We start from the raw sequence: 26759 nt of genomic DNA, 5'->3' as shown, positions 1-26759 counted from the left end.
ATGTCCATATGGGCTAGCTGGAGAGGGGCAAGTCCTACGTTTCTCCGATCACCACTCTTTTTCATGGGAGACCATTTGTTGTTTGAAATGAGAACTGTGGCAGGAACAAAGAACATTCCAGGAGAACTTTGCACAGAGGTCCCAGCCTCTGAAGAGTACAGGCTTTGTGTCTGTCCTTATCTTTGCTACAACCCCACCAAAAACAAAGTCACCTTGAGAGCTGGTTTATTAGTTGAGTTGGTTACATTCGAAGGCTGTGGCTTGAACTTTTTCTCTAAAGAGATAAAACCCCCACCTACTGTGGAGGCAAGGCACTCCCCACAGCCCCAAGGTGAGGCAAGTCTCTGACCTTGCAGTTCAATCCCCTGGGGTAATCACTCCCAGGAAGCAGTGAGGATGGGGCACTGAGGGCTGGGAGGTAGGCACTGAACAATAGCGACCCAGGCACCTGTGTGCCCCACAGACCAGTTAGTGGGCATCATTAAGCTGCCGTGCAACATCCAGTATGTTCTTGGCTCCTTTGTTCAGCAACAAACTGGCCAGGCTGATGCCCAGGTTCTCAGCAGCCAGCTGGGCTTCTCGTGGAATGTTCCGGGCAGTGATCCCCACCAGCTGCGGATCATCCTCGGGGCCATCTTCCTGCTAGGTGAGGGAAGGAGGTGGGATCTGGTCAGCAGGATAGAGGAGGTACCAGGCAGGTCTGTTTTCTCCCCCTCTCCCTCACCCTCCAGCTTTGGCACCTGGGCAGTGACCCGGATGGTGGCCTGCATGGTCTCTTGCATGCTATCTGAGCCGTCTAGACTCCAGACTCCTCCAGTCAGGTACAGCTGGCAAAGAAAACAGGTTACCTCAGCATATTCTGAGAGAACTATTAGAAACCCGGGCTCTCGCGGGCAACTCGAGATACACAGAACGTGTCACGGTGCTCCCTTACCAGCCTTCCCTCCCACCTTCCCCTGCGTACTTGCCCATCCTTCATAGCCGTATGCACCGCCACTGGCACACTGCAACCTCCTTCCTGCAATGAGAAGTTCTCCGTGTGAGCTAGGGACTCAACAGCACCACTCGGCCAGAGCCGTCAGAGATAGAGACCTCAGAAGACGTAACTGAGACAGGCAGGGGCCCAGACTTGGGTCTTGTCCATACATTCAAGAATGAGTTACCACTCAATAAAGAGCATGAATATGAGAAATCTCCTCCTCAACTATTCCCAACTCCTCAAGTCCCCACCCCTCCACCGATGGAACATGGACCCTACCAGATGCCTCAGGAAGGCTCGCTCGGCAATGCAGCGAAGCAGAGTCTCCGGGTCATGCAACACACCCACCAGATCCAGCATGTCCTGGTCCTTGGCTCGGACTTCCACGCCCAGGGCTCCCTGATGGAGAAACCCCCAAGATATCAGGCCTAATCTTTCCCCAACCAATGGAGGTGAGGACAGGAACCAGCCCACCTCTAAATGCTCCCCACCGTCCCTTTCAGCCCAGAAGCCTCCCAAGGCCTGCCCCTCCCTAGAAATGTTCATGCTGGGAGATGTAGATGCAGAAGGTTCTGAGACCAGCTTTTTGGTTGACAGCAGAAGAAAGGGCACATCAACCCATGGCTTCCCTGGTCAAACATACCTGACCCACAGCATACATGCATTCCTCTGGGTGTAGGATCTGCAGGGGCAGAATAGGCAGTCAAAAGGGTGGAGATGGGGGTGGCTAAAAGCAGACAATAGTGAGAAGGGGTTTCCCTACCACACAGAAAGCTTAAATAGGCAAAAGCGGGACTCTGACATTTGATCCCCAATCTTCACAGCCTGGGACCCATGTCCTGCTTATACTGTTAGAGACAGGGTGTTCAGAAAGAGAATACAGGCAGGAAAAGGAAGAAGATTAACTGGGGTTGGAACAGGGACAACCCCTACCTGCCCCACGCGGTGCTGCCAGCCCATGCGCTGTAGGCCAGCGGCGGCCAGGATGATGGCACTGAACTCCTGCAGCTCATCCAGCTTCCGTAGCCGCGTGTTGAGGTTTCCCCGCTGTGGGAAGATGCTAAGGACCACAAGCATTGGGCAGTCCCAAGCCTCACACTGCTCCCCCTGCCTGAGTCTCTCTATATCTAACATCTCTCCTTTGGTCTTCTGCTTACTGATTACAGCTAACATTTACTTCATTACACTTGAGCTACACACCAGACGCTGATAAAGTCCTTTACAGGGACTCACTGGGTGGCTCAGTTCATTAAGCGTCTGCTGTCGGCTCAGGTCATAATCCCAGGGTTCTGGGATTGAGTCCTGAAATGGGCTCCTTGCTCAGCAGGGAGCCTGTTTCTCCCTCTCTCTGCTGCTCCCCCTGCTTGTGTGTGCGCTCGCTCGCTCTTTCTTTCTGGCAAACAAATAAAATAAAAATAAATATACATAAAATAAATAAATATTATAAAATAAAATTAAATAAAATAAATAAACAAAAGTGCGTTACCTACTCCTATTTAATTTCCACAACCCAGTGAGGTAGGTATTCTAATTACTTCCATTTTACAGATGAGGAAAATGATACAGAGAAGTTAACTAACTTGACAAGGTTATAAGACCTCTGAGAAGCATTCCCTGACCCCCAAGTCTGTTACAGATGTTCCAGCTAGAAGCTTCCAGAGAATTCCCTACTTTGTGCATGGGAGTGCTTAACACATACTATTTTGAAAATTAGCTTTATAAAACACTCGATATGCTTAGAATATCAAAATACAGTAGAATATGAAATAAAAGGGAAGCACCCTCCTCCTCCCCCCACTTCCCAAGTAATCACTGTTCAGTACCACTCTGTATTATCAATGCTCATTTGTCGTCAGAACAAAAATGTAAAACTCTATAAGCAAGGACAACGTTGGTCTTGCTCACCATTGTCCCCAGTGCCAGGCACTGGCCTGGGGCTAAGAAAACATGAAAGGATTATGAATGGATGGATGGATGGATGGGTAGATGGAATGACAGGGCAGACACTGGAGAATAGACACTCCACTGGCCCATGCCCACTTCCTCTGGAAGCTCCTTTTGCTCTCATGACTCCCTGGGTCCTCTGGACCCAGCCTTCCTCCTTGACTACGGGCCCCTCCCTCCTTGGAAAGGATACAATGCTCTTGAACTCCAGGTGTGGGAACTTTCTCTGCAGTTGGGCTGCTCTCCGCAGGGAGCTGGTTCCCACCACACTGCTCAGAGGGTTTAAAATGAGATTTCCTCCTCTTGCTCCCAGCCCTCCACCATCTGTGCATGTCCCACCAGGATGCTTATCCAGGCCCCACTCACCTCTTCTCTGGCAAGGTTTCTAGGGTTTTCCCAACAAATTTTGGGTGAAAGACAACAGCATCATAAGGGTTCTCCCGCCTGGAGACAGAGGGAAAGTCAAAGAATGAGGACGAGATCTCAGTGCAGGTCACTTCCAGGCTCTCTCCATAACCAACTAGCTGGCATGTTCTCAATTTCCTGCCATGCCTGACACTCCTTGGTCCTAGAGGCACAGGGCAGAGTCCCAAAGGGAAAAGCAGAGCTTAACATGATGCCTCCCCCCACCTCACGCCCGACTTCATGGTTCTTACTTGCAGATGGCCCCGATGGTAAAGCCAGGAGGAAGCACAGTGGGCAGGTCCTTCAGGGAGTGAACGACCAGGTCCACTCTAGAGAGATGGAAGAGGGAGGCAAGGAGAAGGGATCCCAGCAGCAGGCTCCCACCCCTCCTCCACCTATGCCCACCTCTACTTTAGTGGTGTGCTTAGAGCAGATCAGGAAGCGGGCCTGCCCAAGACCTCAGGACCCTGAGCCCTTCACCCTCCCTTCTGTCCCCCTTCCCCAGCCAATCCTGCCTTCCAGGCAGCCAGATCGCTCAGAACCAGGACACTCCCCTTTTCTGAGGCCTGAGAAACCCACATATGAGCCTCCCTCTAGGCTATCCAAAGGTGGAAGCCCCATAGTCTAGCTGATATCCAGGTGTGATGTGCACAGGGGTCCTAGCAAGAGACTGTGTAAGAACGGTCTTTCACTTACTCATTCTTCTCCAGCGCATGTTCCAGCTCCTTGGTAAACAGACTCTTCTCTCCAATCTGCCAGTCAAAAAAGAGCCTGAGAGGGGCATCTAGGTGGCTCAGTCGGTTAAGTGGCTGCCTTCAGCTCAGGTCATGATCCCAGGGTCCTGGGATCAAGCCCCATGTTCGGCTCTCTGCTCAGGGAGGGAGTCAGCTTCTCCCCCTCCCTCTGCCCCTTCCACCCACTGTGCTCCCTCCCTCCCAGACTTCTTTCTTTCAATTAAATTAACAAATCTTTAAAAATAAAAAATAAAGGGCGCTTGAGTAAGCTCAGTCAGTTAAGCCTCTGTCTTCCACTTGGATCAAGATTTTGGGGTTCTGGGACTAAGTGCTGCCTTGGGCTCCCTGCTTCTCCCTCTCCCTCTGCCCTTCCCTTGTGCACACGCTCTCTTACTCTCGTACTCTCTCAAATAAATAAATAAAATATTTACAAACAATAATTACAAAATAGAAAAAGAAAGAAAGAAAAAAGAAAGAGCCCCAGAGTGAATCTCTTGGGGGAAGGAAAGAGGAGGGAGGGAAAAGGACTGGGGGGAATATGTTACCTTAGAGAGTGCAGTATCAAGAATCTTGTCCCCTGTGGTGGACATAGCAACTGAGGAGAGAACCAACCAGAAGCTCACTGATCAGTATTTCCTGAGCCCAGCAGGGTGGATGCAGAGGCACATATACCCCAACCCCTGCCCTCTAGGAGTGTAATGAGCTAGGAAGAGGACTAAACACCCCAATAGAAAGACCCAAAGCAGAAGTGTTAAACGCCAGGCTGGCCCAGCAAGTCAGAGTTGGAAGTGTTCAGAGGAGGAAATGGCCCTCCAACTGGGGACAGCCAAAAATTCTCGGAGGTGGGGCGCCTGCGTGGCTCAATGGGTTAAGTGTCTGCCTTCAGCTCGGGTCATGATTTGGGGGTCCTGGGATGGAGCCCCACATCAGGCTCCTTGCTCCGGGGCCTGCTTCTCCCTCTCCCTCTGCCTGCTGCTCCCTCTGCTTGTGCTGTCTCTCTGTCAAATAAATAAATAAAATCTTAAAAAAAAAAAAAATTCTCAGAGGCAATGGGATGAAGCTTTGAGCCTAGGGAAAGCCAGAAATGCTGTGTTTGCCTCTCTGGGGGCAGAAGGGCTTCCTTCCCTTTAGCTTCCACTCCTGTCCAGAAAACTCACCGATTTCGAACTGCAGACCTGGGTAGAAGGCTTTCAGCATTGCCACCACACTGTCTGTCTGTATGCGAGCCAGCTGGAGGCAAACATTCCGATTAGTCCTATCCTTCCCTGCCACTACCCAAAGCTCACACCCTCACTGGGTGAGGGACATACTGAAGGAGCCGGAATTCAGAGAAGGGTTTGAATGCCTACCTGGGAAGGAGAGGGGTCTGGTCTGGGACCTCTCTATACCCCGACAGCTTGCCCAGACCCTCTCTCCACAGAATGCAATATGCCATTCTCCATGGGATTTAAAACCCCGCCACTCCATTTATCTTCCATTTCTGAGATCCTGGGAATTAACCCTCTGGGCCCCCCAGCTTGTGATACCGCCAGCACAGAACTCTTCCCACCAACTTCCTCCGCCTGGTAACTGTACTAACCTGGCTCTTTCGGGTACCCACACGAATCACTCTCATCTTTGGGCCGTTTTCTTCCTGCAGAAAAAAAAATCCCCAAGTCACAATCCCCTCTGTTCCTTGTGTTCTTCAACACCTTGTCCAAGAACCAGAATCACGGGCCTGGAAGCAAAGGACCTCAGCCCCTGGCCTGCGGCCTGCTGAGCCTTGGTGTGGGGAAATACTCTGACCCTGATCCGTTTACCTTCCTCAGAACCTTCTGCCCTCCTCACGGATCGAAAGAAACAGAGACCTGAGGGAAGCTCCAGCAGGACCCACAGTTGCTGTTGCGTTAATAACCGGACACTGAGCCCTGAGGCCCATCCTGGCTAAGCCTGTGGGAGTGCTGCACACAGACAGGTGGGTAAAGAGATAAGGCCCATCAGCCTGGCCACAGGGAGGGAGGCTCCCGCAGCAGACAGGGGCAGGGCAGCTAGGGCTGCCGAGACTGCGCTGAGTCACTGAGGACAAGTTCGGTATCCACAGCACAGCAGGCACAGGTGTGTTGCCACCTTGATGGGAACAGCTACCCCACAGCTGCCACACCACGGATCCCATAATCCGGTTGGAACACAACAGAAAGGATTGGGGTCAACAGATCTTAGGGAGAGTCTTGCTCAGCCTCTTGGCAGGCTGACCTTGAGCACATCATCTCCTCAGTATCTGTTTATCTATAAAATGAAGAGGTTTGGACCCTAGTATTTTCTGTCTCAGATGTTCTACAAGACTTAAAAGGCTAAGCTGCCTAACATCCATTCACCTCGAGTGCGACCTCTGGTCGCACCAACCAGAAATACTGGAACGTTGCTGACCAAGCTAGGAACTCAAAGGGACACACCTCTTCTTCCTGCCAAGGCACCTGTGACAAAGCTGTTCAGTGCCATGCAGGTAGAACTGCGTGCTTCAGTCTGAGGTCCTATCTCTTTCTAGATCAGAGAGTAGGCACTGTACATAATGTCAACTTTCCCTATTCTGAGATCTTCATCCCATGGAGGTGCTTTGCAGGCAAGCCTCTGGGCCCTCTGTTGTTGGAGGATGTGACAGCTGGCTGCTCCTGGACCCTAGTCTAAAGCATTGCTATCAGTTCTCCCATAAATAAACCCTATGGACCCTATGGACCCTGAGCCAGTCAGGTTAGGCCTGAAATGCTAAACATGGCCCCTAAAATTCTGGGCCACTGGGAGCCCACAGAAAGTAATCTAAGGTTCCAGAAACTGCTAGGTTGAAATAATCCCTTAACTGCATCGATTCTGCATGGCATATTTTATTCCATTAAAAAATATTTATTAAACCTCTATATGCTGGAACAATTACTTTTAATCTTCATGAAAACTCTTATCAAGTAGACAGGGCAGGTATCTCGGGGACCATGTTACAGGAGAAACTGAGAAGTGAAATGACTTGCTCAGAGTCACGCAGCTAATAATGGGAAAAAAGCTGGAGCCAGAATCCAGATTTTCCTACTCCCCGTCCAGTGCTCAAGAAAGTCCGTAGTGGCAAAAAATCCGTCTCCTCCCCAGCAGGCTGCACGTCGGGAGATAAGCAGCTGCCCCATCTCTTTCTTATCTCAGACTGGCAGTGGCCTCCACCCGCTTTAGTTGCATCTATGCAAGCCCAGAGATCCTGCTGCGAGCTAGGGAGAAGACTCAAGGGCGCCGCGCCACCCACCACAGTAACCCAAAGGTGTGTCTCAGCTGGGGACCTTAAGAGTAGGCTGGGGCTGGGTGACCGCTAAAAGAGAAAAAAGAAAGAAGGCGCACTTCCAAGAAGTTTGTGTGCAGGTGGGGGACTTGCGGGTACGCTCTCCTCTCGGGATCCAAACTAAAACAGATTCCCAAAGTGGCCGAATCCCGCCTCGGCCCTGTCTCGTTGTGAAAGGGTCCCGGGGATAGCACCTCCTCTGGGGGAGAAGAACTTTCCTGGGCTGGGTCATTAAATCTAGGGCCGTGGATGCCAGGCACGGACGGCGGAACCCCACCCAGATGCCCGCAGGGATGCGGGTTTCGTTCCAGACGAGCCTTCCACTCTTAACCCCGCCCCCACCGCTCACCCAGTTCCCCTGTCCTTCCTAAGGGCAACCCAGCTACTGGCCCTTTAAAAACTGTTTGGGGGGGGGGGGGAATGACGGATAGTCGCTCCGACCAATAGACGGCGGAGGGTGGCAACCTGGAGCCAATCGTTGGGCCTCCAGTCCGGAACGCCGAAGTTGCGAGAGTCCCCCGCTCAGTACTCACCGCTGTCGCGGCCCCGTTGCCGTTGCCAGACATGGCTGTGCTCGGGAGGTAGGTCCGTGGGCGTGCCGCCGAGGTCCCCCGGGAGCCGGGGGAGCCGGAGGGCCCGGCCAGCGGGCAGCGGGTGCACGCGGGACCGACCTCCTCCTGCAGCCTCAGACTCAGGGCTCTGCGTCACTTCCGGCGCCCGCCCTCAGCCGGGAGGACCACCCTCGGGGCGGGAATTAGAACGGTTGCGACAGAGACGACCTTACCCACCTGTTACCGTCTCTGCTCCGTCAGGCTGGTGGAGACGGTGGATTCTCGTCCGCCCCAGTCTTCCTACCTTGAGACCCAGGCCTCACTGTTCATTTCTTTTACATACACCTCATTTTAATCAAGAATGCTGATGGTCAGGGACTAAGATTTGCTCCTCAGATTCACCCACAGAGCAGCCCCCCGACCGCCACCCAAAGGGATAGTCAAGCCAAAGTGAGCCCTGCCCGAAGGGAGAGTATTAACCCTAAAATGCTGTTTGAAAGTAACGCGTCCTTGAGCCCCGTCCACGCCCCTTGGCTGGATTAGACACCTCCAAACAAGAGGGTGCTCCAGAAAATTGGCGCCCCGGAATGCTACAGCTTTCTCCTAGCTGTGGCACAACCAAGGAGTGCAGCTCATGTGGTGCTCCTCTGGTTCCGTTAAAACTTAGCTCCGCTACAACCCCGAAGTAGGCTAACATTCCTACTTTTTAATTGAGGAAACTGGTTCAGAGATCAAAGACAAATAACTGAAGAGGGAGTGCCAACACTTTATTAATGTTAGTGGGAAAGGGCGTGTTAGAAAAGTGCTTTATCCACTAACAGTATTAATAACCATGTACTGAGCACCCGTGGGCTAACCACTATCAAAAGAACTGGACACCTGATTGCTCCTTTGGCCTTCGTAACAGCTGTACGAGGAAGGTGTTCTCATTCCTGATGTACAGAGGAGGTAAGAAGAAACAGGCTCAGAGGAGGTAAGAGATGCCCGAAATCAAACTAGGATTCAAACTTGGGTCAGCTGACCCAAAGTCTCTATTTTTAGCCATGATAAATATAGTGTACTCTACCTCTTCTGAGTACTACCTAAAGCACAACGTCCAAGGTTACTTTCTTGGGCTAAACAGCCCCATAGGAGCAGTTTTCCTTTTAAAAAAATGTTTTAAGTAGGCTCCATGCTGAGCTTGGAGCACAATGCAGGGCTTGAACTCACAACCCTGAAATCAAGATCTGAGCCAAAACCAAGAGTTGGATGCTTAACCAACTGAGCCACTCAGGTGCCCCAGAGCAATTTTCTGACAGGCAGTGTAACGCAAATTATAGGCAGACACCTAGCAACACAAACTTCAGCTGGCAAATTTGAAGAGGTTGGAAATAAGTGTTTTAGTCAAGGGCAAAGGGCTCTTTATCCTGCTTATCATCTGGTACTAAATCCAGCAAGGCACCAACCTACTGCTGGAAGGCAGGCCTCGACTCCAGGATCCCCACCAGAATCTGTCTCCTGCTTAAAGATGTGATTGACACGAGAGCCACAGACACCAGCCAGGCTACAGAGCAGGTGCTGTTTTGGGTACCTTGGTCCAGGCTGCTCTTGGAGCAGAAAGGTATCAGGCCTTTTGCAGAGGTTCCTAAATCAAAGTCTACCAGGTGCCACAGGCTCCAACCACTACTGGAATGAGGTTTTGTCCAACACGGTCTTCAAGGAACTGTGCAGGAAAGGAAGCGGGGGTCCTCCAGAGCAGAGGAAAGGTACAGTTTGCACAGCTACGAATCACCATGAAGTCCCCAGAATAAACCCTTCAACCCCCAAACTATTATATTCTTTTATTTATAGACTCTGGGAGCAAGGACCCAAGCACAGCCTGGTGCTCTTGGAGAGAGAATAAAGCAGCTATTGTTCATACTCAGAGGTTGCTGAGGTACCCTCCCCCGCTGGTCTGGAATGATCCACACTGCTCAAAAAGTCAACAGGAGGAATGGCGGGCTGGCCAAAGAAGGAAGGAGAAAAAGTCCCCTTTACTCCTGAGGGCCATGGCATTGGATCAGGGTGTAGTCCTGGTCATGTGTGCCTGATTCCTGTGCAACAGCCCTCCCTCTGTCCCCCGAGTCTCCACTGCTGCACCCCTATTCTCACACCTCGCCCCCCAAGCTGCTTAAGTGCCCCTCCTGGAGTGCATGAGCAGGTCCCGCTGCAGTCCAGCCTCCAGGCTTGCAGTCAGCCGGGCTGTGGGAGGGTCGGTCAGCAGAGTCAGTTTGTTGAAAACACCTCGGCCAAAGTAGTCTGCGATCACAGAGAAGCTATCGTTGGAGCACTTGAGCTGCAGGGAAAGAGAGAAGAATCAGAACTGTAGGTCTCCCAGTCCTCAGTGAGAGAAGGAAACCAGCTGATGCTCTGGTGAGGCTCAGGGAGTGGGGCAGCTAACCACACACTCACACCCACCTGGTGCTGGAACTGATCATGCAGATCGCGTTTCTGTTCCTGGGCCCGGATCATATCCATGACCTTCCGGTTTTCAGGGAGGCAGGTGGGACAGTCAGCATCACTTTCTGAGTAACTCTCAAAGCAGTGTTGGTGGAAGGAGTGACCGCAGAGAAAGTGCACAGAGGGCAACTCCAAGGCACTGTTACAGATGCTGCACTTGGTCTTCTGGAAGATCTTCGGACTGCAGGCAAGGGAGACCAGAAGGGAGTGGCAAAGAGTGAGAGCAGAGCTGAGAGCCAGGAGCAGAGAGAAGGCAGCTGGAGTCGTCAAGGAGGAGAGAGAGGTCCCTGGAAGGGACTGCAAGGCCCTGCCCTTGTCACCAACAGGGAATCAAATGAGGACACCCTGCCTTGGACCTGCAGTCTCAGCACGCTCCCTGCAAGGCCAGCTAATGCTTTCAGTTTTCACAACTACCACTAAACTGTCCTGCATATCTTTGTTTTTTTAAACTGCAGCATGGCTGACATAGGTCATGTTAATTTCAGGTGTACAACACCATGACTGATGAATCTATGTCCTGCTGCGCCCACCACGAGGATAGCTACCATGTGTGTGTGTGTGTTTTTTTTAAGATTTATTTATTTATTTGACAGACAGAGATTACAAGAGAGGCAGGCAGAGAGAGAGGAGGAAGCAGGCTCCCTACAGAGCAGAGAACCCAATGTGGGGCTCAATCCCAGAACCCTGAGATCATGACCTGAGCCAAAGGCAGAGGCTTTAACCCACTGAGCCACCCAGGTGCCCCAGTAGCTACTGTCTGTTATCACACAGCACTATTAGCACACCACTGGTCCTATTCCCCTATGCTGTACCTTTCATCCCTGAGATTTAGTCATTCCATAATTGGGCGCTTATACTGGTCTTTCAGGTCTCTACTCAGATGTGACCTTTCCGGTGAGGCCTTTCCTGGCCATCTCCTACAGGAGAACGTTCTGCACCCTCCTCCCCTTCCTGAACTCAATTCTTCCTTAGACCCTATCATCATCTAACATAACATTTTGCTTACTCAGTGTCTGTTTCAATTTCTACATTGTAAGCGCCATACAGCAGGGCTTTTTGTCTGTGTTGTTAAGAACAGTACTTGAGGAGCGCCTGGGTGGCTCAGTGGGTTAAAGCCTCTGCCTTCGGCTCAGGTCATGATCCTAGGGTCCTGGGATCGAGCCCTGCATCGGGCTCTCTGCTCGGCAGGGAGCCTGCTTCCTCCTCTCTCTCTGCCTGCTTCTCTGCCAACTTGAGATCTCTGTCAAATAAATAAATAAAACCTTTAAAAAAAAAAAAAGAACAGTGCTTGAGACGTAACAGGGGCTCAGTAAATATTTGTGGGATGGAAAAACTCTTATTCTCTAGTAAATATAATTTTTTTTAAAGATTTTATTTATTTATTTGTCATAGAGAAGCGAGAGCGAGCACAGGCAGAGTGGCAGGCAGAGACGGAGGGAGAAGCAGGCTCCCTGCCAAGCAAGGAGCCCGATTCAGACCTCGATCCCAGGACGCCGGGATCATGACCTGAGCCAAAGGCAGCCTCTTAACCACCTGAACCACCCAGGCGTCCCAATATTTTATAATGTTAAGGGCAAATTAAAACTTAAAAGTAGGAGATTAACATACAGTACAAATACTTCTAATTATCCACTTCCTCTATCTTCTAAAGCCAAGTTTTTTTTTTTTTTTTTTTTACTTCTGATGGCTTCCAACCACAACTTAGGTGTGTTGTTAGGAAAAGTAAAACACAGACTCCTGGGGTACCTGGGTGGCTCAGTTGGTTAACCAACTGCCTTCAGCTCAGGTCATGACCCCAGAGTCCTGGGATTGAATCCCGCATCTGGCTCCCAACTCCATGGGGAGTCTGCTTCTCCTTCTTACCTTCTCTGCTCTCATTCTCTCTCTCTTTCCCTCAAATAAATAAATAAAATCTTCAAAACAAAACACAGACTCCTATAGAAAGAAGAGTACCTGCCATAAGTAACATTCTCCAAAGTCCAATAAATAATGATCTATGGGATAAACCATTCTTTGGAATTCCTCCATTAAGACAGATCTTTAAGAATGAAATGTCTGAACACGCTCCATCTAACCCTCTACGGAAAGTATTTAGTGACACCTGGTGAAGAACGAGGCCATCCCCTGGGCCTCTACATGTATCCAGTTGCCAAGTACCTCGCCTTGAGCTCCTGGATCTCCTGGCGGATGCGGGTGGTCTCCTCTCGGTACCGCCGCACCCGGAGTTCATCCTGTGCAATCTGCTGGCTCTGTTTCTGCAGTTTTTGGACCAGGTAATCCCGGATGACAGACAGGGTGGCTGTGGAGTTGTGGGCCAGCGTCTGCACCACTGAGATTGGGTCAGGAAGGAAAGGAGACAATGAAGCACGAAGCACCCTCTGGATGGAATGGAAGAGCCCCTGCCGGGAGCTGTTGGCGGCCCTCACCCCCCTGGGCCCCACTACCCCGTCCTTTCAAGCACCTAGTAGGGGCGGCATGAGGTTCTTGTTCTCAATGTGCTTGAGCACAGCGGCCACGTACTCCTTGCAGTCCTCCTCCTTCCGGGCGAAGTAGCTGAGCGCCTGCTCCCACAGGGAGGGCTCCTGCTCCCCGTGGCGCTCGCACACGGCCACCACCTGCCGGTACTGCTCGTGCTGCATATGGTAATGCATGATCTGCTGGAACCTGGGGCCAGGGCAGGGCACACTCAGCGGCCATCCCCGGACACCGGGACCCTTCCCCCTTCCTCGAACTTGGCCCACATCTTACAGCTTCCCCTGCTCGTAGAGGTAAAGGACCCCATCCTGGAAGTCGTGCATCTGGCAGAGGACCAGGGCCTTGTCAAAGACATTGCAAAAGCGGCCGCTCTTCAGCAGGGAGATGGCCTCCGCATGAAGCTTCTCTTTGACCTAGGGAAGGAGAAGCGTGCTGCTGGCCAGAGGGCAGAATCACAGGGTCTCCGCGACAAGCCCAATCAACCACGTCTTCAACCATCTCTTCACAAGGGACCACTCAGCCCCCCGGGGGGTGAGGTGTTATTGGTCTTAATAAGGCAGCAAAAGGCCACCACAGAAGGTGGAAGAGGAGCACCATAGATCTGCCAGGCCTCACCTGGGGATCCTTCTCATGGGCCCAGTTCTGCAGTCGCAGCTCCAGAAGTGTGTCGTAGATGCCCTGTGGTGAGTCGGGCTGGACCTCACTCATGTGTTCCAGGAAAGCTTTCAGCTCTCGAGGGTTATTGGCAAAGATGGGGATGAACTCCTCAGAGTTGGCCTGGGGTGGGGAAGAGGGGGAGGGAGGAGGCCGAGTGAATGGGCATGGTCTCCTTGAGGCCCCCCGAGGTGATCCCTGATGTCCAAAAGCCATTCTCCCTGAGGTCTCACCCTGCAGCCTGGGGCCTCCCGATCTCCTCGACCTTCAAGGCTAGGCTGATAGTCTGTACATAGCCCCTTCAGCAACTGGGTCGTCTGCTCCGGTATATGGTGCATGAGAATCTTGCCATAGCGTTTCATATTGCTCTCAGCCTGCTCGAAAGGCAGCTTGCCGATATACCGGAGGGCTTCCTGATAATTCTGGAGAGAGGTAATGGGCAGAGGAAGCGCGTGCTCCTGCCTCACCCACCAGGAAGCACGCTCATCTTTCCAAGAATGTCCTAACAAAAGAACAGGTCTCTGTCTCACTTACCTTGATGTCTTCTAACTGTATCTTTAAGTACCACTCGTGATGGGCATGGTTCTCAGCTAAGTAGAGGGCGTGGGAGTAGTAGCCAGCCTGACGGAGGACCTTGATGGCTGTTTCCACATCGAAGTGGACTTCACTCTCACTCTTTGTCTGACAGGGAGACATGAAACAGTCATTCACAGAAATGGGGTTGGGGAACGGAGAGGAAACCTGCATCTGATTCTAAGACCAGATTCTTCTTCTTCTTCTTTTTTAAAGTAATCTCTAGACCTAATGTGGGGCTTGAACTCACAACCCAGAGGATCGAGAGTCACATGGCTCTACTGACTGAGCTAGGCAGGTGCTCCCAGATTCGTCAGATAACAATAAAGTCAAGGCCAGGTCGGTGGGAGACCAATAATAATAATAATAGTAAAGCAAATAAATAAAGCCCATTGTTTTAGAACATTATGTCCTCTTCTCAGAAAGTCTCTAAGAACCAACGTCTTCCTCTGCCCCTACTATTTCAGGGACTCCTGTGGGGACCCAGGGGCCTCCCAATGTTAATTCCAGCTTAGATACTATGGCAAGTCCAAGCATCAAAAAACAAGAGGGGAGCTGGGACAGAACTAGCAAAGGCTGTTCCTCTTCCCAGTTTATAGACCAGAGGATCCTGTTCCCCACATAAGGTCAGCTCCTTCCTTTCCCAGCATCTGCTGAGGGGCAAGCCATGGTAGTGCCACCTCATGCTCAGTGGGACCCTTAGGGACTCTCCCACTAACACCCCCCACACCTTGATGAACTCCTCTAGCTTCGAGCTGTCCTTGAGCTTGGTATAGCAGTTGAGCAACAGGGTGGTGTGGTCGGCATTGGCCAAGGACTGCCGGTGCAGGGTCTGCAGGTAGGCGGTCAGGTTGTGGATGCGCTGGGCGTCCAGAAACTTGCGGATCACATAGGATGGCTCCAGCTTCCCAATGGTTCTGGAGAGACACGTGCATCACACAGTATCTGCATCAGTGTACTTTTCAACCTTTCACGTGCATAGGAATCGCTTGCAGGTCTTCTTAAAATGCAGATTCTGTTTCAAGAGGTCTGGGGTAAGGCCTGAGTCTCTCGTTCTAACAAAGACTCAGATGATACCAATGCTCCTGGATTATGGACCATGTGAGAAAGCAAGGCTCCAGAGCACCGATTCTTAAACTTGGCTAAAAACAAGAATTCTAGAAAGGTAGGGAAAGGAGCTAGACAGGGTCCTCAAACCCCTTATTAGGGCAGAAAATTCCAAGAATTAGTACCAAGAGAAAAAATTGTGGAAGCCAAGAGATGAATATCCTTTTCTCTTAAAAAAATCAGATCAAAACACATTTTTTTTTTTTAAACTAAGCTATATGACCAACGTGGGGCTTGAACTCATGACCCTGAGATCAAGAACTGAATGCTCTACCAATTGAACCCCTGGCCGCTCCCAAAATGATATTAACAAAGGCCAGGCTGAAGTATAAAACAAGAGGTTCAACTTTAAAACTCATCGGCTCAACTATCTTGGTCATGTAATATTTAACCCTTTGCAATTAAGTGTACTGTCTTCTCACCAAGGCCATCCCAGTTCCTGCAGGAAAAGGTGGTTACTGGTGAGTCTGCTCCCCTCACTGAAGCCCAGGCATCAGCCTGTCTGGCTGCATGCAGAGCTATAGCCTAAAGCACCCCAGGACTGACCGGATATACTGCTGAACAGCCCCATCGTGGTTGCCCTTGCTGTAGAGATGGTCCCCATACTGCATGAAGATCTGGGCCAAGCCATCACTGTCCAGGTGTTGGCTCTTGGCCAGGTTAATGGCCATCTCAAATAGGTTCTTCTTAAACAGCATCTGGAAGGGGAGAGATTAAAAAATTGGTAGAAGCCATCCAGAGAAGACACCTTCCCACAATGCACCTACAATACACAAGTCAGGCAGTCCCGGACTTCTGGTCGGCCTAGATCCCAGATAGGTCAAGACCTCTCTGATACCCCCAAGACCAACACTGCTTTACCGCGCAAGTCTCTCGGCAGAAAGAGCAGACCCTGAGAATGGACTCGGGCTCCTAGCCATTATCTTCCTCTAAGATCCCATCCCAGGTCATTTACATTGTAATTCTGCCCTAAGGGACCTGGGTAAGGCTGTGCCCCAAAGGGAGGGAAACACCCTGGCCAAGGTGACTTGGGGAGCCTGTTACTACAGCTGTGTCTGGGTGCCTGTGGCCAGCTCTGGGAACCTGGTGGCCTTGCCTCCAGTTTGGTCTGTGTGTCCTTCTCCTGCAGTGCGTGGACCCGCCCATCCCGCGTCAGCACGTACAGGGAGCCCCACTCAGCAAGCACATCCACTACATCCTCAAAGACGGCGCTATAGGCTATGAACTTGTTGCACAGGTCATAAATGTTGAGAATCTGCTTGTCGGAGCTCTGGGAGTCCCTACTGGTAAAGTCCGACCTGTGTGGAAAAGAAAAAGCACCAGGTATTTCTAACCGCTCTGTCTCAGCAACCCCTTACATCGCAACTTTAGTGCTGCCCATTCCACCCCTGACAAACCGCCCTTCGGCCCCTCTAGCAGCACATTTTGTAATTGCAGCATTGCACTGGCAGCTGTAGGAAGAGATCTTACCCTTCAGGATCCTATGACTAACATAAGCAATAGATTAAAAAACTAAGAACATCCAAACACTCATTTGTTTAACATAATTAGCACCTGGTAAATATGAGATGCTGCACTTCGTGCTGAGTGAAAACAAACACTGACAGGGATCACTTCCCTCATGCAGAAGATCCTACCACCCCTTTCAGGTTGCTCAGGATAAAAATACCATGTCCTGCACACCCAGCCCTTTCCAACTTCTCTACTACTTGTTTCCTTGTTCCTCCTCCCAATTTATATTGATGGAAGAATTAAAAAAAAAAAAAAAAAAAAAGGCAGTCCCAAATCCTCTGGAGTGTTCTAGTGCACCAGGGCTGCTTGGCAAACATCTGTAGCAAAAATACTTTTTTCAGTAAAAACATTACAAGTGAATCTAGGTATAAGCATAATTTACATAAACAAAAGTAGGAGATTGACAAGATGCAGGCATTAGGATTTTAAAAATCATGTGAATTTGGGAGACCGAGGATAGCCCTATACCCTCTTCCTTCTCCCTGGAGTCCTTACTTGGGAGAAACCTTCCGGTCACGGGAAACAATGACAAGGTAGCCTCTAAACCAGTGAGCGATGAGTTTATGGCCCTCAAAGGCAAAGCAGGGCCCACGTTCATCAGGCTGGTACAAATAGACACATTCATCTCCGGCCACTATGAATTGCAGATCCTGTGAAGGGTCACTTAGGGCTGAGCAGCGCAGGCCACAACCATGGGTGTCCAACTCCACACGAGGGTAATCCTTTCCAGAAACTATATAGGACTGTGAGAAGAAAGGAGTTAACAGGCTCCCTTTCAGGAGCGGGCATCTAAGCCTTCCCAAAGGTATTCCCAACTCCACATTGGCTCTCTCTCTAACTCACAGCACCCTAAGACTTTCTCTGGCTGTTTGCTTTGTCCATTAATCATCATCCATCTACTATATATATAAGCTGGTTGGGGGGAAGGTGTGGGGTGCCTGGATGCCTCAGTCAGCTGAGCATCTGCCTTCAGCTTAGGTCATGATCCCAGGGTCCTGGGATCGAGCCCCATGTTGCGCTCCCTGCTCTGTGGGGATGTGTGAATGCGTCTCCCTCTCCCTCTGCTCCTTCCAGCCCACTCATGCTCCATGCTTGTGTATGTGCGCACTCTCTCTAATCCTCTAAATCTCTAAATCTAAGGTTTTGTTTAAGGAAAAAAAAATCTATATATAGATAGATATCTATATATATAGGTAGATACATCCTATCTATAGATACATATATAAGATCTATATATATAAAATCTAATCTATATAAGGATATATAGATATATCCTTAGATACATATATATAGGAAAGCAAGGACCACACTGCCTTCCTCTGTGTATACTATCACTACCTACAAATGGAATCCTGCCACCATTAGAAATACAGTAATCTTGTACTGTTTTACCAAAAGATTATTTCTGAGAGTAGGCTGTTAGAAATAAGAAGAGCACCAGGAACCAGCAAAGTAAAGCAACCTGTCAAATGTCACTTAACAAGTCAGGAAGAAAATTCACGTCTTTAACTATAAGCTCTAGCTCTTTTCCTAATTCTGACTTTTCCTCCTCTCTTAAATGAAGAAATAAAATATTAAGCAGGGGGCGCCTGGGTGGCTCAGTGGGTTAAGCCACTGCCTTCGGCTCAGGTCATGATCTCCGGGTCCTGGGATCGAGTCCCACATCGGGCTCTGCTTGGCAGGGAGCCTGCTTCTCTCTCTCTCTCTCTCTCTCTCTCTCTCTGCCTGCCTCTCCATCTACTTGTGATCTCTATCAAATAAATAAATAAAATTAAAAAAAAAAAATTAAGCAGGGCAAATGACTCAAGGCTACACGATGAAAAATTTAAGAATTCTACCTCTCTTGTCACTTCCTTACTCTAGGCCCCTGAGCAATGGAGAACCCTCCCCTGCCTGCCCCTAACTCATACCTGAACATTCTCAGTTGTCACAACAAACAAATGAGTGGTTTTTCCCGCTTGGCGAAAGGCCAGCCCAGTTACAGGATAGTTGCCCTTGTGCAGAATCTGGGTCTTGCTATGCCGGTCCCGGGTGATGTCTCCTTTGTTCAGTGTAACACTGCCATCAGTGAAACCTGTAGGAGAACAGGAAACAGCACTTCAATGAGACTGAAAATATCAGGAAGAACAGAAAGGGAAAAAGACCATTTGAGGCACTTGTTGGAAGTGACAAACTTTCTTCTCATACCCAGCTTTCCCGGTGGTTAACATAAAAATCGGTACTCACGGACTCTTTTTCAAAGAACAAAACTGAATGAATGCTTTCCCACTCCAAACTTTAATATCTCAAAGGCCTGAGTTCAGTACAAAATGATCTCATTAAAACAGCGAAGACAAGGTGCAGAAGCAACTCTGAAGAAAATCTGTAAAGAATCACGGAGCGTTACGTTTGCCTTCTGCTTACCGATGGCCATAAAGTTGAGATTTTCATGGACAGTCAAACAAGACACAACTGTCGGCTCTGTTCCTGGGATGGCAGGGAAGATTCGGGTGCAGAGTGGATTGCCACCATCTCTCTTCTCCAGGTTCCAGATCTTTACCTGTGAACACATCTCGGATGTGTGAATGCTAGTCCCCTCCAACAGTCTTTCTAGTCTTCTGGTCCTTTCCCACTTCCCTTCTAGGACTCACCAGGGGGTTGATGCCTTCTTCATCTTCACCAACAGATGCCAAAATATTGTGCTGCTTCAGTTGGTACAGGTGTGTCACCCGCAGTTTGTAGGCTTGGAAGCCTGTCAGCTGTAGGGAGCGAGGTAAGAACCAGATTTGGCCTTCCATATGTGCAAAATAGTCAAGGAGCCTCCTTTTCAAGGAGATATATTTAGACCAGAACCCAGATAACTACTAACATTCATCCAACTCCTTAAAATTTTCCAGGATTTTCCCACATATCATCTCTGGAAAGTCCCTACCTTTAAAAGAGTGAAAAAGGCGGCCAGAGTTTAGTACCAACAATGTCAAGAACAAAGCAACAAACTTTAGCTTTCATCTATCTCCTTGCCCACGATCTAGGCAGGGGAGGTAATGACATCTAGCACCTTCATCTTGTAAAGCCTACTTGCATTCATCGTTCTGACTGATCTTAAAAATAACCTTGTTGTGGCCTGGCTGGCTCAGTTAGTTAGGCCACTGCCCTGGGCTCAGGCATGATCCCGGAGTCCCGGGATCCAGTACGCATCACGCTCCCAGCTCCACCGCGAGTCTGCCTCTCCCTCTGACCTCCCTTTTCATGATCTCTCTCTCTCTCTCTGAAGTGGATAAATAAAATCTTTTTTAAAAACGACCTTTCTAAGTTGATATTTCATACCCTTTTCACAGATAAGTAAATTGAAGCCCAGGGAGGTTAAGTGACTTGCCCAGGATTGCTCAGTTGGTAATAAGAGAATGGACTTCCTTCTTTCTTCCCTCAAGCCGCAGAAGCAGCACTGGGCACCCATCTAAAGAAAAGTGGCACGCAACACGAACCCCTGTGCCCGACAGATTCCATCCCAGCAGGATCTCTTCAGGGATCTGGGAAGGGAACAGACAGCTCCAGAGGAAGGATATCTCCAAAGACTAGGCTCCCTCGGCCGGAGTCGCAGACAGTGATGCCAGGAGGGAGGCAGAGGAACTTGGAAGCAGCGGGTCCTGAGGCAGGTGCAGCCGCAGGAGCAGTCCCATCATTTCCTATCGGCTCCTTCACCAGCTCTTTGTCGAAAAAAACGAAGCGCCGCCACTGCAGGTAAGCCGCCATCTTGGCCCAAGGTCCCCGCCTCTGGGAGAGAGGTCATGTGAGAGGCGCGCAAGGATCACGTGATAGGACCGCTTCCTGGAGTCAGACTGCACATGCGCCCTGAAGTCCGAGTGACAGCTTCCCCAGGCCGGTGGGTGCGGCCCGCGTGAGGTAGGACTCCTAGCTGGTCACTCACTCGCTCCTCCGGTTGCTAATTTATTGACTCTGTACGTGCACTGGGTAAAATGCTTCTGAAGTGCTAGACCCTTCACCTCTTTGAGCATCAGGTTCCTCCCTTATTAAATGCATGGACAATGAAGGATCAAGATGAGGCATATGGATAAAAATATATGTATATAAAAAATGAAAAATAAAAATAAAAAATAAAAAAAAATTAAAAAAAAAAAAAGATGAGGCATATGAGGGCGCCTGGGTGGCTCAGTCGGTTAAGCATCGACTATTGATTTCCGCCCAGGTCTTGATATCAAGGTCGTGGAATCGACCCCCGCCTGGGGCTCTGGGCTCTGCGCAGTCTGCTTGAGATTCTCTCTCCCTCTTCTTCTGCCCCTCACCCTGCATGCTCTCTTCCTCTCAAATAAAATCTTGAAGGAAAAAAGGTGAGGAATGTCAGGCGCCTTGTGAATTGTAACCCACTGTGCTTAAGTGCATTATGTCCCGATCTCCCAGGGCTGTTTTGAGGCATAAATGAATGAAGGTATATGAAACTGGCTTTTCAGCTGTAGGAGCGGAGAACTAAAATTAGAAGTTTGCATCTGCCACCAGATACAGATTGCGAACCACAGAGTCTTAACGTTCGTTTTTGTGTCCCTCTGTTAGAGTGTGTGGCATGAAGTAGACGCATAGAATATGTTTATTAACGAAGCTAGGAAATACTCATGGTGCAGGAACTCTCAAGAACGTAGGCTTTCTTTCCCTTTCTATAGTGGGAGGGTATGGAACATAAGCCCAACACAGGGAAAATGCCTGGAAGGGTTAGCTCTGAGAGCCAAGTGATTTAACAAGTGGCAAGTGTCCAAGATATTTCATGGCCACCCACCATTTCCATCTCTGGCTAAACCAACTGTTCACATGGAAAACTGTAGGTGTACAGTTTGGTGTCACAAGGAGCTATGTACAGGAGTGTCATTTTGAGATATGGACGTGTGAAAAAGTGACCATGTGGTTAGTATTTGTGGAGTTTGTTTTGCACCCCTCTCCCCCACAGCTTTTTATTTCCAGATTATTTTACTCTTTGTTCCCACCAGGAGTTCCCAGAGAGTGGGGGCTGTGTTTTATTTACCAGGAACCAGGCTTAACAGAGCTGGTAGATATTCCACGTTTGGTTGAAGAAATGAATGTGGATCTTCCCCATACCCCTTCCTCTCCTCAATCTGGTTGAGAAAAAAGGTAGTGCCCCATTTGCTGAAGGGATAAGTGAGAGAAAGAAACTGTCTAGTTCACATCGATTTCTGACGTCCAGCTCAGATTTCTTTCCTCTGTCACAGTTTCAGGATCTGAAACCATGGGCAGAAGCACAAATGGGGAGTCGACTCTCTTTCATCTGTTGAGTATATTTTGTACCATTCCTTAATTTTTTTGGATATTGTGTGTATTTCATTTGTTAAGCCTATGAATAATAGATGTTAAAAGAAGCAACATGGGGAGTGCCTGGCTGGCTCAGTTGGTAGAGCATGTGGCTCTTGATCTTGGGGTCATCAGTTCAAGCCTGACATTGGACACAGAGCTTACATTTAAAAAAAAAAAAAAGGAGCAATGTGAGGATGTGAGGAGAGGGGGTGAGAAGGACGGTGAAAGAGGTAAAGGGGATTGTCTTTTTTTTTTTTTTTAAGATTTTATTTGACAGAGATCACAAGTAGGCAGAGAGGCAGGCAGAGAGAGAGGAGGAAGCAGGCTCCATGCTGAGCAGAGAGCCCGATGTGGGGCTCCATTCCAGGACCCTGGGATCATGACCTGAGCCAAAAGCAGAGGCTTTAACCCACTGAGCCACCCAGGTGCCCCTTGTCTTTTTTTTTAAGATTTTATTTTGGGGGGCACCTGGGTGGCTTCCTCCTCTCCTCTCTCTTTTAAAAAAAGATTTTTTTAAAAATTTTGTTTATTTATTTGACAGACAGAGGTCACAAGTTGGCAGAGAGGCAGGCAGAGGGGGGGGGGGAGCAGGCTCCCTGCTGAGCAGAAAGCCTGATGTGGGGCTCGATCCCAGTACCCTGGGATCATGACCTGAGCTGAAGGCAGAGGCTTAACCCACTAAGCCACCCAGGTGCCCCAAGATTTTATTTTTGTTTAAGGGAGAGCACGCAAACATGGGGAGGAGCAGAGGGAGAGGGAGAGTCCCAAGAAGACTCTGGCCCGAGCACTGTACCCCACATGGAACACTATCCCAAGATCGTGACCTGAGCCAAAAGTAAGAGCCAGACATTCAACAGACTGAACCACCCAAGTGCCTCAGGTAAAGGGGTTAAAATGTATTTATACAATACACAATACATATATAAGGATGTAATGTACAACATAGGGAATATAGTCAATAATATTATAAAAACTTTATATAGCAACAGATGGTTAACTAGATTTACATGGTGACCATTTTGTAACATATTTAAATATCAAATCGATAGGGTATATACTTGAAACTAACACAATGTTGTATATCACTTTTCAATAAAATAAATAAGTAACGTGAACACAGAGATGTGAACAGCAGAGGGGCATCTTTGTCCTTGACTTGGGTGCTCCCCCTACTATCCAATGGCATTGGCCCAGAGTCTTCCTATGATACTTGAACCTGGTAAAGCCTGTGTCCATTTGGTCCTATTTATGAGGGTACAAGGGTACGAAGGCAGGGATTCACAATCCATTGCACCTTACTGCCTTCCTTCCTCCCCCCCCCCCTTTTTTAAAGGCTTTATTTATTCATGAGAGACAGAGAGAGAGAGGAGCAGAGGGAAAAGCAGGCTCCCCACTGAGCAGGGAGCCAGATGAGGGACTGGATTCCAAGCCCCCAGGATCATGAGCCGAAGGCAGATGCCCTACCATCTGAGCCACCCAGGCGTCCTCCTTTCCTCCTTTTGACAAACATGTATCAAGTACTCACTATTCCTGCAATTGTACTAACTTCCCAGAACGTAAATATGAACAAGACATGATTCTTGCCCTTTAGGGAGCTCAACCACCGCAAGGAACAGACACAGAAAGGACTGACAGGGATACCTGGGTGGTTCAGTTGGTTAAGCGTCTGCCTTTGGCTCAGGTTGTGATCCTAGGGTGCTGGGATAGAGCCCTGAGTCAAGTCAGGTTCCCTTGCTTGGCAGTGAGCCTGCTTCTCCCTCTCCCTCTTCCCGCTGCTCCCTCTGCTTGTGCTCTCTCATGCACACGCTGTCAAATAAATTAAAAAAATTTTTTAAAAGATCTGACAGTAACCAGTCCTTAATTTTATATAATGAATTATACCTAACAGGGTGCTTGCTCTTTTTATGGACTTTTCATAGCAACCATTTGCAGAAGTATCATTATCTCTGGTGGGAAACGGAGTCTCCAAGAGGTTCAAGTGACTCTCCCTGGGTGAGCACATCAAAGTTCTTCCGGTCCCTAACCTTTAATTAGACACTTTTCTGAAGCGTGAAGCTGGGCTATACTTGTCAGAACAGACACCAGAGGAGCACCTGGGTGGCTCAGTCATTAGGTGTCTGCCTTTGGCTCCAGTTGTGATCCTGGGGTCCTGGGATTGAGCCCTGCATCAGGCTCCCTGCTAAGCAGGGAGCCTGCTTCTTCCCCTCCCTCTGCCACTCCCCCTCCTTGTGTTCCCTCTCTTGCCATCTCTCTGCCAAATAAATAAATAAATAATTTTTTTAAAAGTACATAAACAAGGATCTATCTTTTTGTGATACTTGTCTAAGTCCAGGAACTTCAGTATAGTAAGGAAGATAAGCAGGCAAACTGCACAGAAAATGATGTACTAATTCAGTTATAGTTCTGCATATGGAGACCTTGAGGTCTGAATGGACTGAAGATAAAGAACCAATTCAAGTCTTCAGCTTGAAATTAAAGAGATCACAATTCAAAATCAAGGAGTGCTTAGCCATGGCCTCTTTTCCTCTTCAGCAAACTGCTGTCCGTGACGTACAGAACAGTCATATCCACTGGAGCAAAACAGGAACACTTCTTGTTCTGGCTGCGAGTTTTTATTTTCTATCAGTTTGTTTTGTTTTTTTCTCATCTGGCTCTCGGGGTAGAAACCATTTTCCAGAATACTGAAAGGTCTGGTTTTTTTTTTTTTTCCCTCTTAGTCCATATGAGGGCTAGCAGAAGTTTCCACTTTAGCAACAGGAAGGTCAATCTAAAATAAACTCAGAAGGACGCCTGCATGGCTCAGCTGGTTGGGCGTTTGCCTTCGACTCGGGTCATGATCCCAAGGTCGTGAGATCGAGTCCCACATGGGGGTTTCTGCTCACTGAGGAGCCTGCTTCTCTCTCTGCCTGCCACTCTCCCTGCTTGTGCTCTTTCCCTCTCCCTCTCTAACAAATAAATAGAATCTTAAAATATACTCAGAGGCCTCCAAATACAGGAGAGCCCAACTTCCAAAGCTATGGTGAAACAGGAGGAAGCAATTAGCTGATTATTGATTGTGAAAATCTGGCCCCCTAAAGAGAAAGGAAATTCCCCATGAACTTGGCAGAACACTTAACCAAGCTTTTAACACTGCAGTAGTGCCCATTTTTAAGATGTATTTCTCCCCACTAAGAACAGGAACAAGTAGTTAACTAATGTCTATTTGGTGCTTAGGGCGTCCCAAGCATTGTGCTAAGCACCTTACCCCCCTCTGCATCAGCCCTGTCAGGCATGTACCAGCAGGTCGCTTTTAATGCTGTAGAAACTGAGGCTCAGGAAAGCTGAACAACTTGCCTGGAGTCACACAGGTAGAAAGTGGTGTTTACAGGCAAATCCAGGTTTGCCCGACTCTAAAGACCCATATTCTGGGTGCTCGATTTATTTATTTATTTTTAAAGCCAATTCCATAAATTTGTTCATAATTCTGAGCAATTCTCTATGCGGTCATGAAATGACAGAATTCAAGAAAACTGGACGTCTTGCTTTCTCTTGACACATAATCATCCCCATCTTAATGCAAACTGTGAAATGTTCCCAATCTTTTGCCTTCTCTTCCACACCTCCCATCCTATTCAAATTCGTAATACCAGGACCACAGAAACACGTCAGTATTCTTACTAGTGTCTATACAGACACTGTCATTCACTGCTGTGGGGAGCAAAGATAATAAATCTTTCTGGAGCGCAACTTGGCAGAATATATCAAATGCCTAAACAGGAATTTAGGTCTGCATAACCACTTCTAGGAATTTATCCTAAGTAGATTATAAGGGGTAGATCTGAATAAAGATTTGTCAATTAAGTGTCTATTGCAATTTTATAACAGCAGAAAAAAAGAAACCACCTAATTGTCAAATAGTAATCTTGATAAATACATTATAGTTCTTCATGCTGCAATTCTATAGATAGCCACTGAAAATTCTGTAGAGAAAAAATGACATAGGAAAATGTTCTCAGTAAATTAAATAAAAAACAGTCACAAAGTATTATTTCCATTAAAGTTTAAAGTGTGTGTGTGGATACACAACATAATGCTAAAAGTATTTAATTTAGAAAATTCAATTGTGGGTGGTTTTTATTTTATTCTTTCTTTTTCATATTCTTCCAGTTTTTTTCAGTAACCATATTTTTGTAATTCTAAAGCCACTGGTGAAGAAGTAGGAAAAAACTCATCTGGTGCAGCATCTCCTGATAAAAGTTTTCCCCTGCTTAAGGTTTCCAGCAAAAATCAAACCCTCTAGTTTTGTTTTCTTTCTTGAGAGAGAGACTGAGAAAGAGAGAGCAGCAGTGTTGGGGAGGGAGGGAGAGGGGAGGGGTAAGAGAGTGACGCAGAGGGAGAGAATCTTAAACAGGCTCCATGCTCAGCGTGGAGCCTGATGCAGGGCTTGATCTCACGACTCTGAGATCATGATCTGAACTGAAATTAAGAGTTGGACGCTTGACCGACGATGCCTCCCAGGCGCCCCAAGTCTTCTAGTCTTTTGTGCAACACATATAAAATATTTTTAATTTTTAAAATTTTTTTTAAAGATTTATTTGACAGATCACAAGCAGGCAGAGAGACAGGCACAGAGAGAGAGAGGGGGAAGCAGGCTTCCTGCTGAGCAAAGACCCAATGCGGGGCTCAATCCCAGGACCCTGAGATCATGACCTGATCTGAAGGCAGAGGCTTAACCCACTGAGCCACCCAGGCACCCTATTTTTAAAATTTTTATT

At 48.6% G+C, this 26759-nt stretch overlaps 3 protein-coding genes across 11 annotated transcripts in view; 1 reads left to right on the top strand and 2 right to left on the bottom strand.

The window, feature by feature from the left end:
• Nucleotides 1-208: 208 nt before the first annotated feature.
• On the bottom strand, nucleotides 209-8081 carry HMBS (hydroxymethylbilane synthase). 2 transcript variants are annotated; one of them, XM_082683641.1, is made up of 15 exons: nucleotides 7891-8081; nucleotides 5642-5695; nucleotides 5220-5292; nucleotides 4608-4657; nucleotides 4025-4080; nucleotides 3580-3657; nucleotides 3290-3367; nucleotides 3117-3192; nucleotides 1913-2026; nucleotides 1623-1661; nucleotides 1259-1378; nucleotides 965-1018; nucleotides 741-827; nucleotides 300-642; nucleotides 209-254 (listed from the first exon to the last, which is right to left on the bottom strand). In XM_082683641.1, the coding sequence occupies exons 1-14, from the start codon at nucleotides 7921-7923 to the stop codon at nucleotides 469-471; spliced, it is 1086 nt and encodes a 361-aa protein (XP_082539767.1). In that variant the 5' UTR covers nucleotides 7924-8081; the 3' UTR covers nucleotides 209-254; nucleotides 300-468. The 2 variants fall into 2 exon arrangements, with proteins under 2 accessions (XP_082539767.1, XP_082539768.1); XM_082683642.1 differs by having other exon boundaries at nucleotides 300-639; nucleotides 7891-8075.
• A 573-nt stretch (nucleotides 8082-8654) lies between these two features.
• Nucleotides 8655-26759, bottom strand: part of VPS11 (VPS11 core subunit of CORVET and HOPS complexes) — a 20518-nt gene continuing 2413 nt past the window's right edge. Inside the window, exons 2-18 of one of the 6 annotated variants that reach the window (XM_082683569.1) lie at nucleotides 23647-23811; nucleotides 20253-20460; nucleotides 19338-19486; nucleotides 19111-19246; nucleotides 18618-18781; nucleotides 17203-17450; nucleotides 16292-16493; nucleotides 15742-15893; nucleotides 14819-15005; nucleotides 14050-14196; nucleotides 13749-13937; nucleotides 13477-13638; nucleotides 13135-13274; nucleotides 12848-13050; nucleotides 12544-12715; nucleotides 10345-10567; nucleotides 8655-10222 (exon numbers count right to left, since the gene is read on the bottom strand). In XM_082683569.1, the coding sequence (XP_082539695.1) occupies nucleotides 10058-10222; nucleotides 10345-10567; nucleotides 12544-12715; nucleotides 12848-13050; nucleotides 13135-13274; nucleotides 13477-13638; nucleotides 13749-13937; nucleotides 14050-14196; nucleotides 14819-15005; nucleotides 15742-15893; nucleotides 16292-16493; nucleotides 17203-17450; nucleotides 18618-18781; nucleotides 19111-19246; nucleotides 19338-19486; nucleotides 20253-20439 (2826 nt within the window). In that variant the 5' untranslated portion in view covers nucleotides 20440-20460; nucleotides 23647-23811 and the 3' untranslated portion in view covers nucleotides 8655-10057. Of the gene's footprint in view, nucleotides 10223-10344; nucleotides 10568-12543; nucleotides 12716-12847; nucleotides 13051-13134; nucleotides 13275-13476; nucleotides 13639-13748; nucleotides 13938-14049; nucleotides 14197-14818; nucleotides 15006-15741; nucleotides 15894-16291; nucleotides 16494-17202; nucleotides 17451-18617; nucleotides 18782-19110; nucleotides 19247-19337; nucleotides 19487-20171; nucleotides 20461-23646; nucleotides 23812-26759 lie in introns of those variants that run through there. The other 5 variants (XM_082683570.1, XM_082683573.1, XM_082683572.1 and 2 more) reach the window with 5 other exon arrangements.
• HYOU1 (hypoxia up-regulated 1) overlaps nucleotides 20497-26759 on the top strand; it is a 20415-nt gene continuing 14152 nt past the window's right edge. Inside the window, exons 1-2 of one of the 3 annotated variants that reach the window (XM_082683565.1) lie at nucleotides 20535-20589; nucleotides 22725-22885. The gene's annotated coding sequence lies outside the window, so the exon portion shown is untranslated. Of the gene's footprint in view, nucleotides 20590-22724; nucleotides 22886-26759 lie in introns of all 3 variants that reach the window. The other 2 variants (XM_082683566.1, XM_082683563.1) reach the window with 2 other exon arrangements.

Source organism: Mustela nivalis, assembly GCF_964662115.1.
Source record: "Mustela nivalis genome assembly, chromosome: 9".
Lineage (NCBI taxonomy): Eukaryota > Metazoa > Chordata > Mammalia > Carnivora > Mustelidae > Mustela > Mustela nivalis.
The sequence above is the reverse complement of the archived record's forward strand: the minus strand, read 5'-3'. Positions and strand labels throughout refer to the sequence as shown.

Excerpts from the sequence above, each read along its gene's own strand:
- HMBS (XM_082683641.1), bottom strand. The coding sequence starts at position 7,923 with ATGTCTGGCAACGGCAACGGGGCCGCGACAGCG. Across the intron at positions 3,658-4,024 it reads CATGCGCTGGAGAAGAATGA|AGTGGACCTGGTCGTTCACT; the intron begins GTAAGTGAAAGA and ends CCATCTCTCTAG. Across the intron at positions 643-740 it reads CCATCCGGGTCACTGCCCAG|CAGGAAGATGGCCCCGAGGA; the intron begins GTGCCAAAGCTG and ends TCCCTCACCTAG.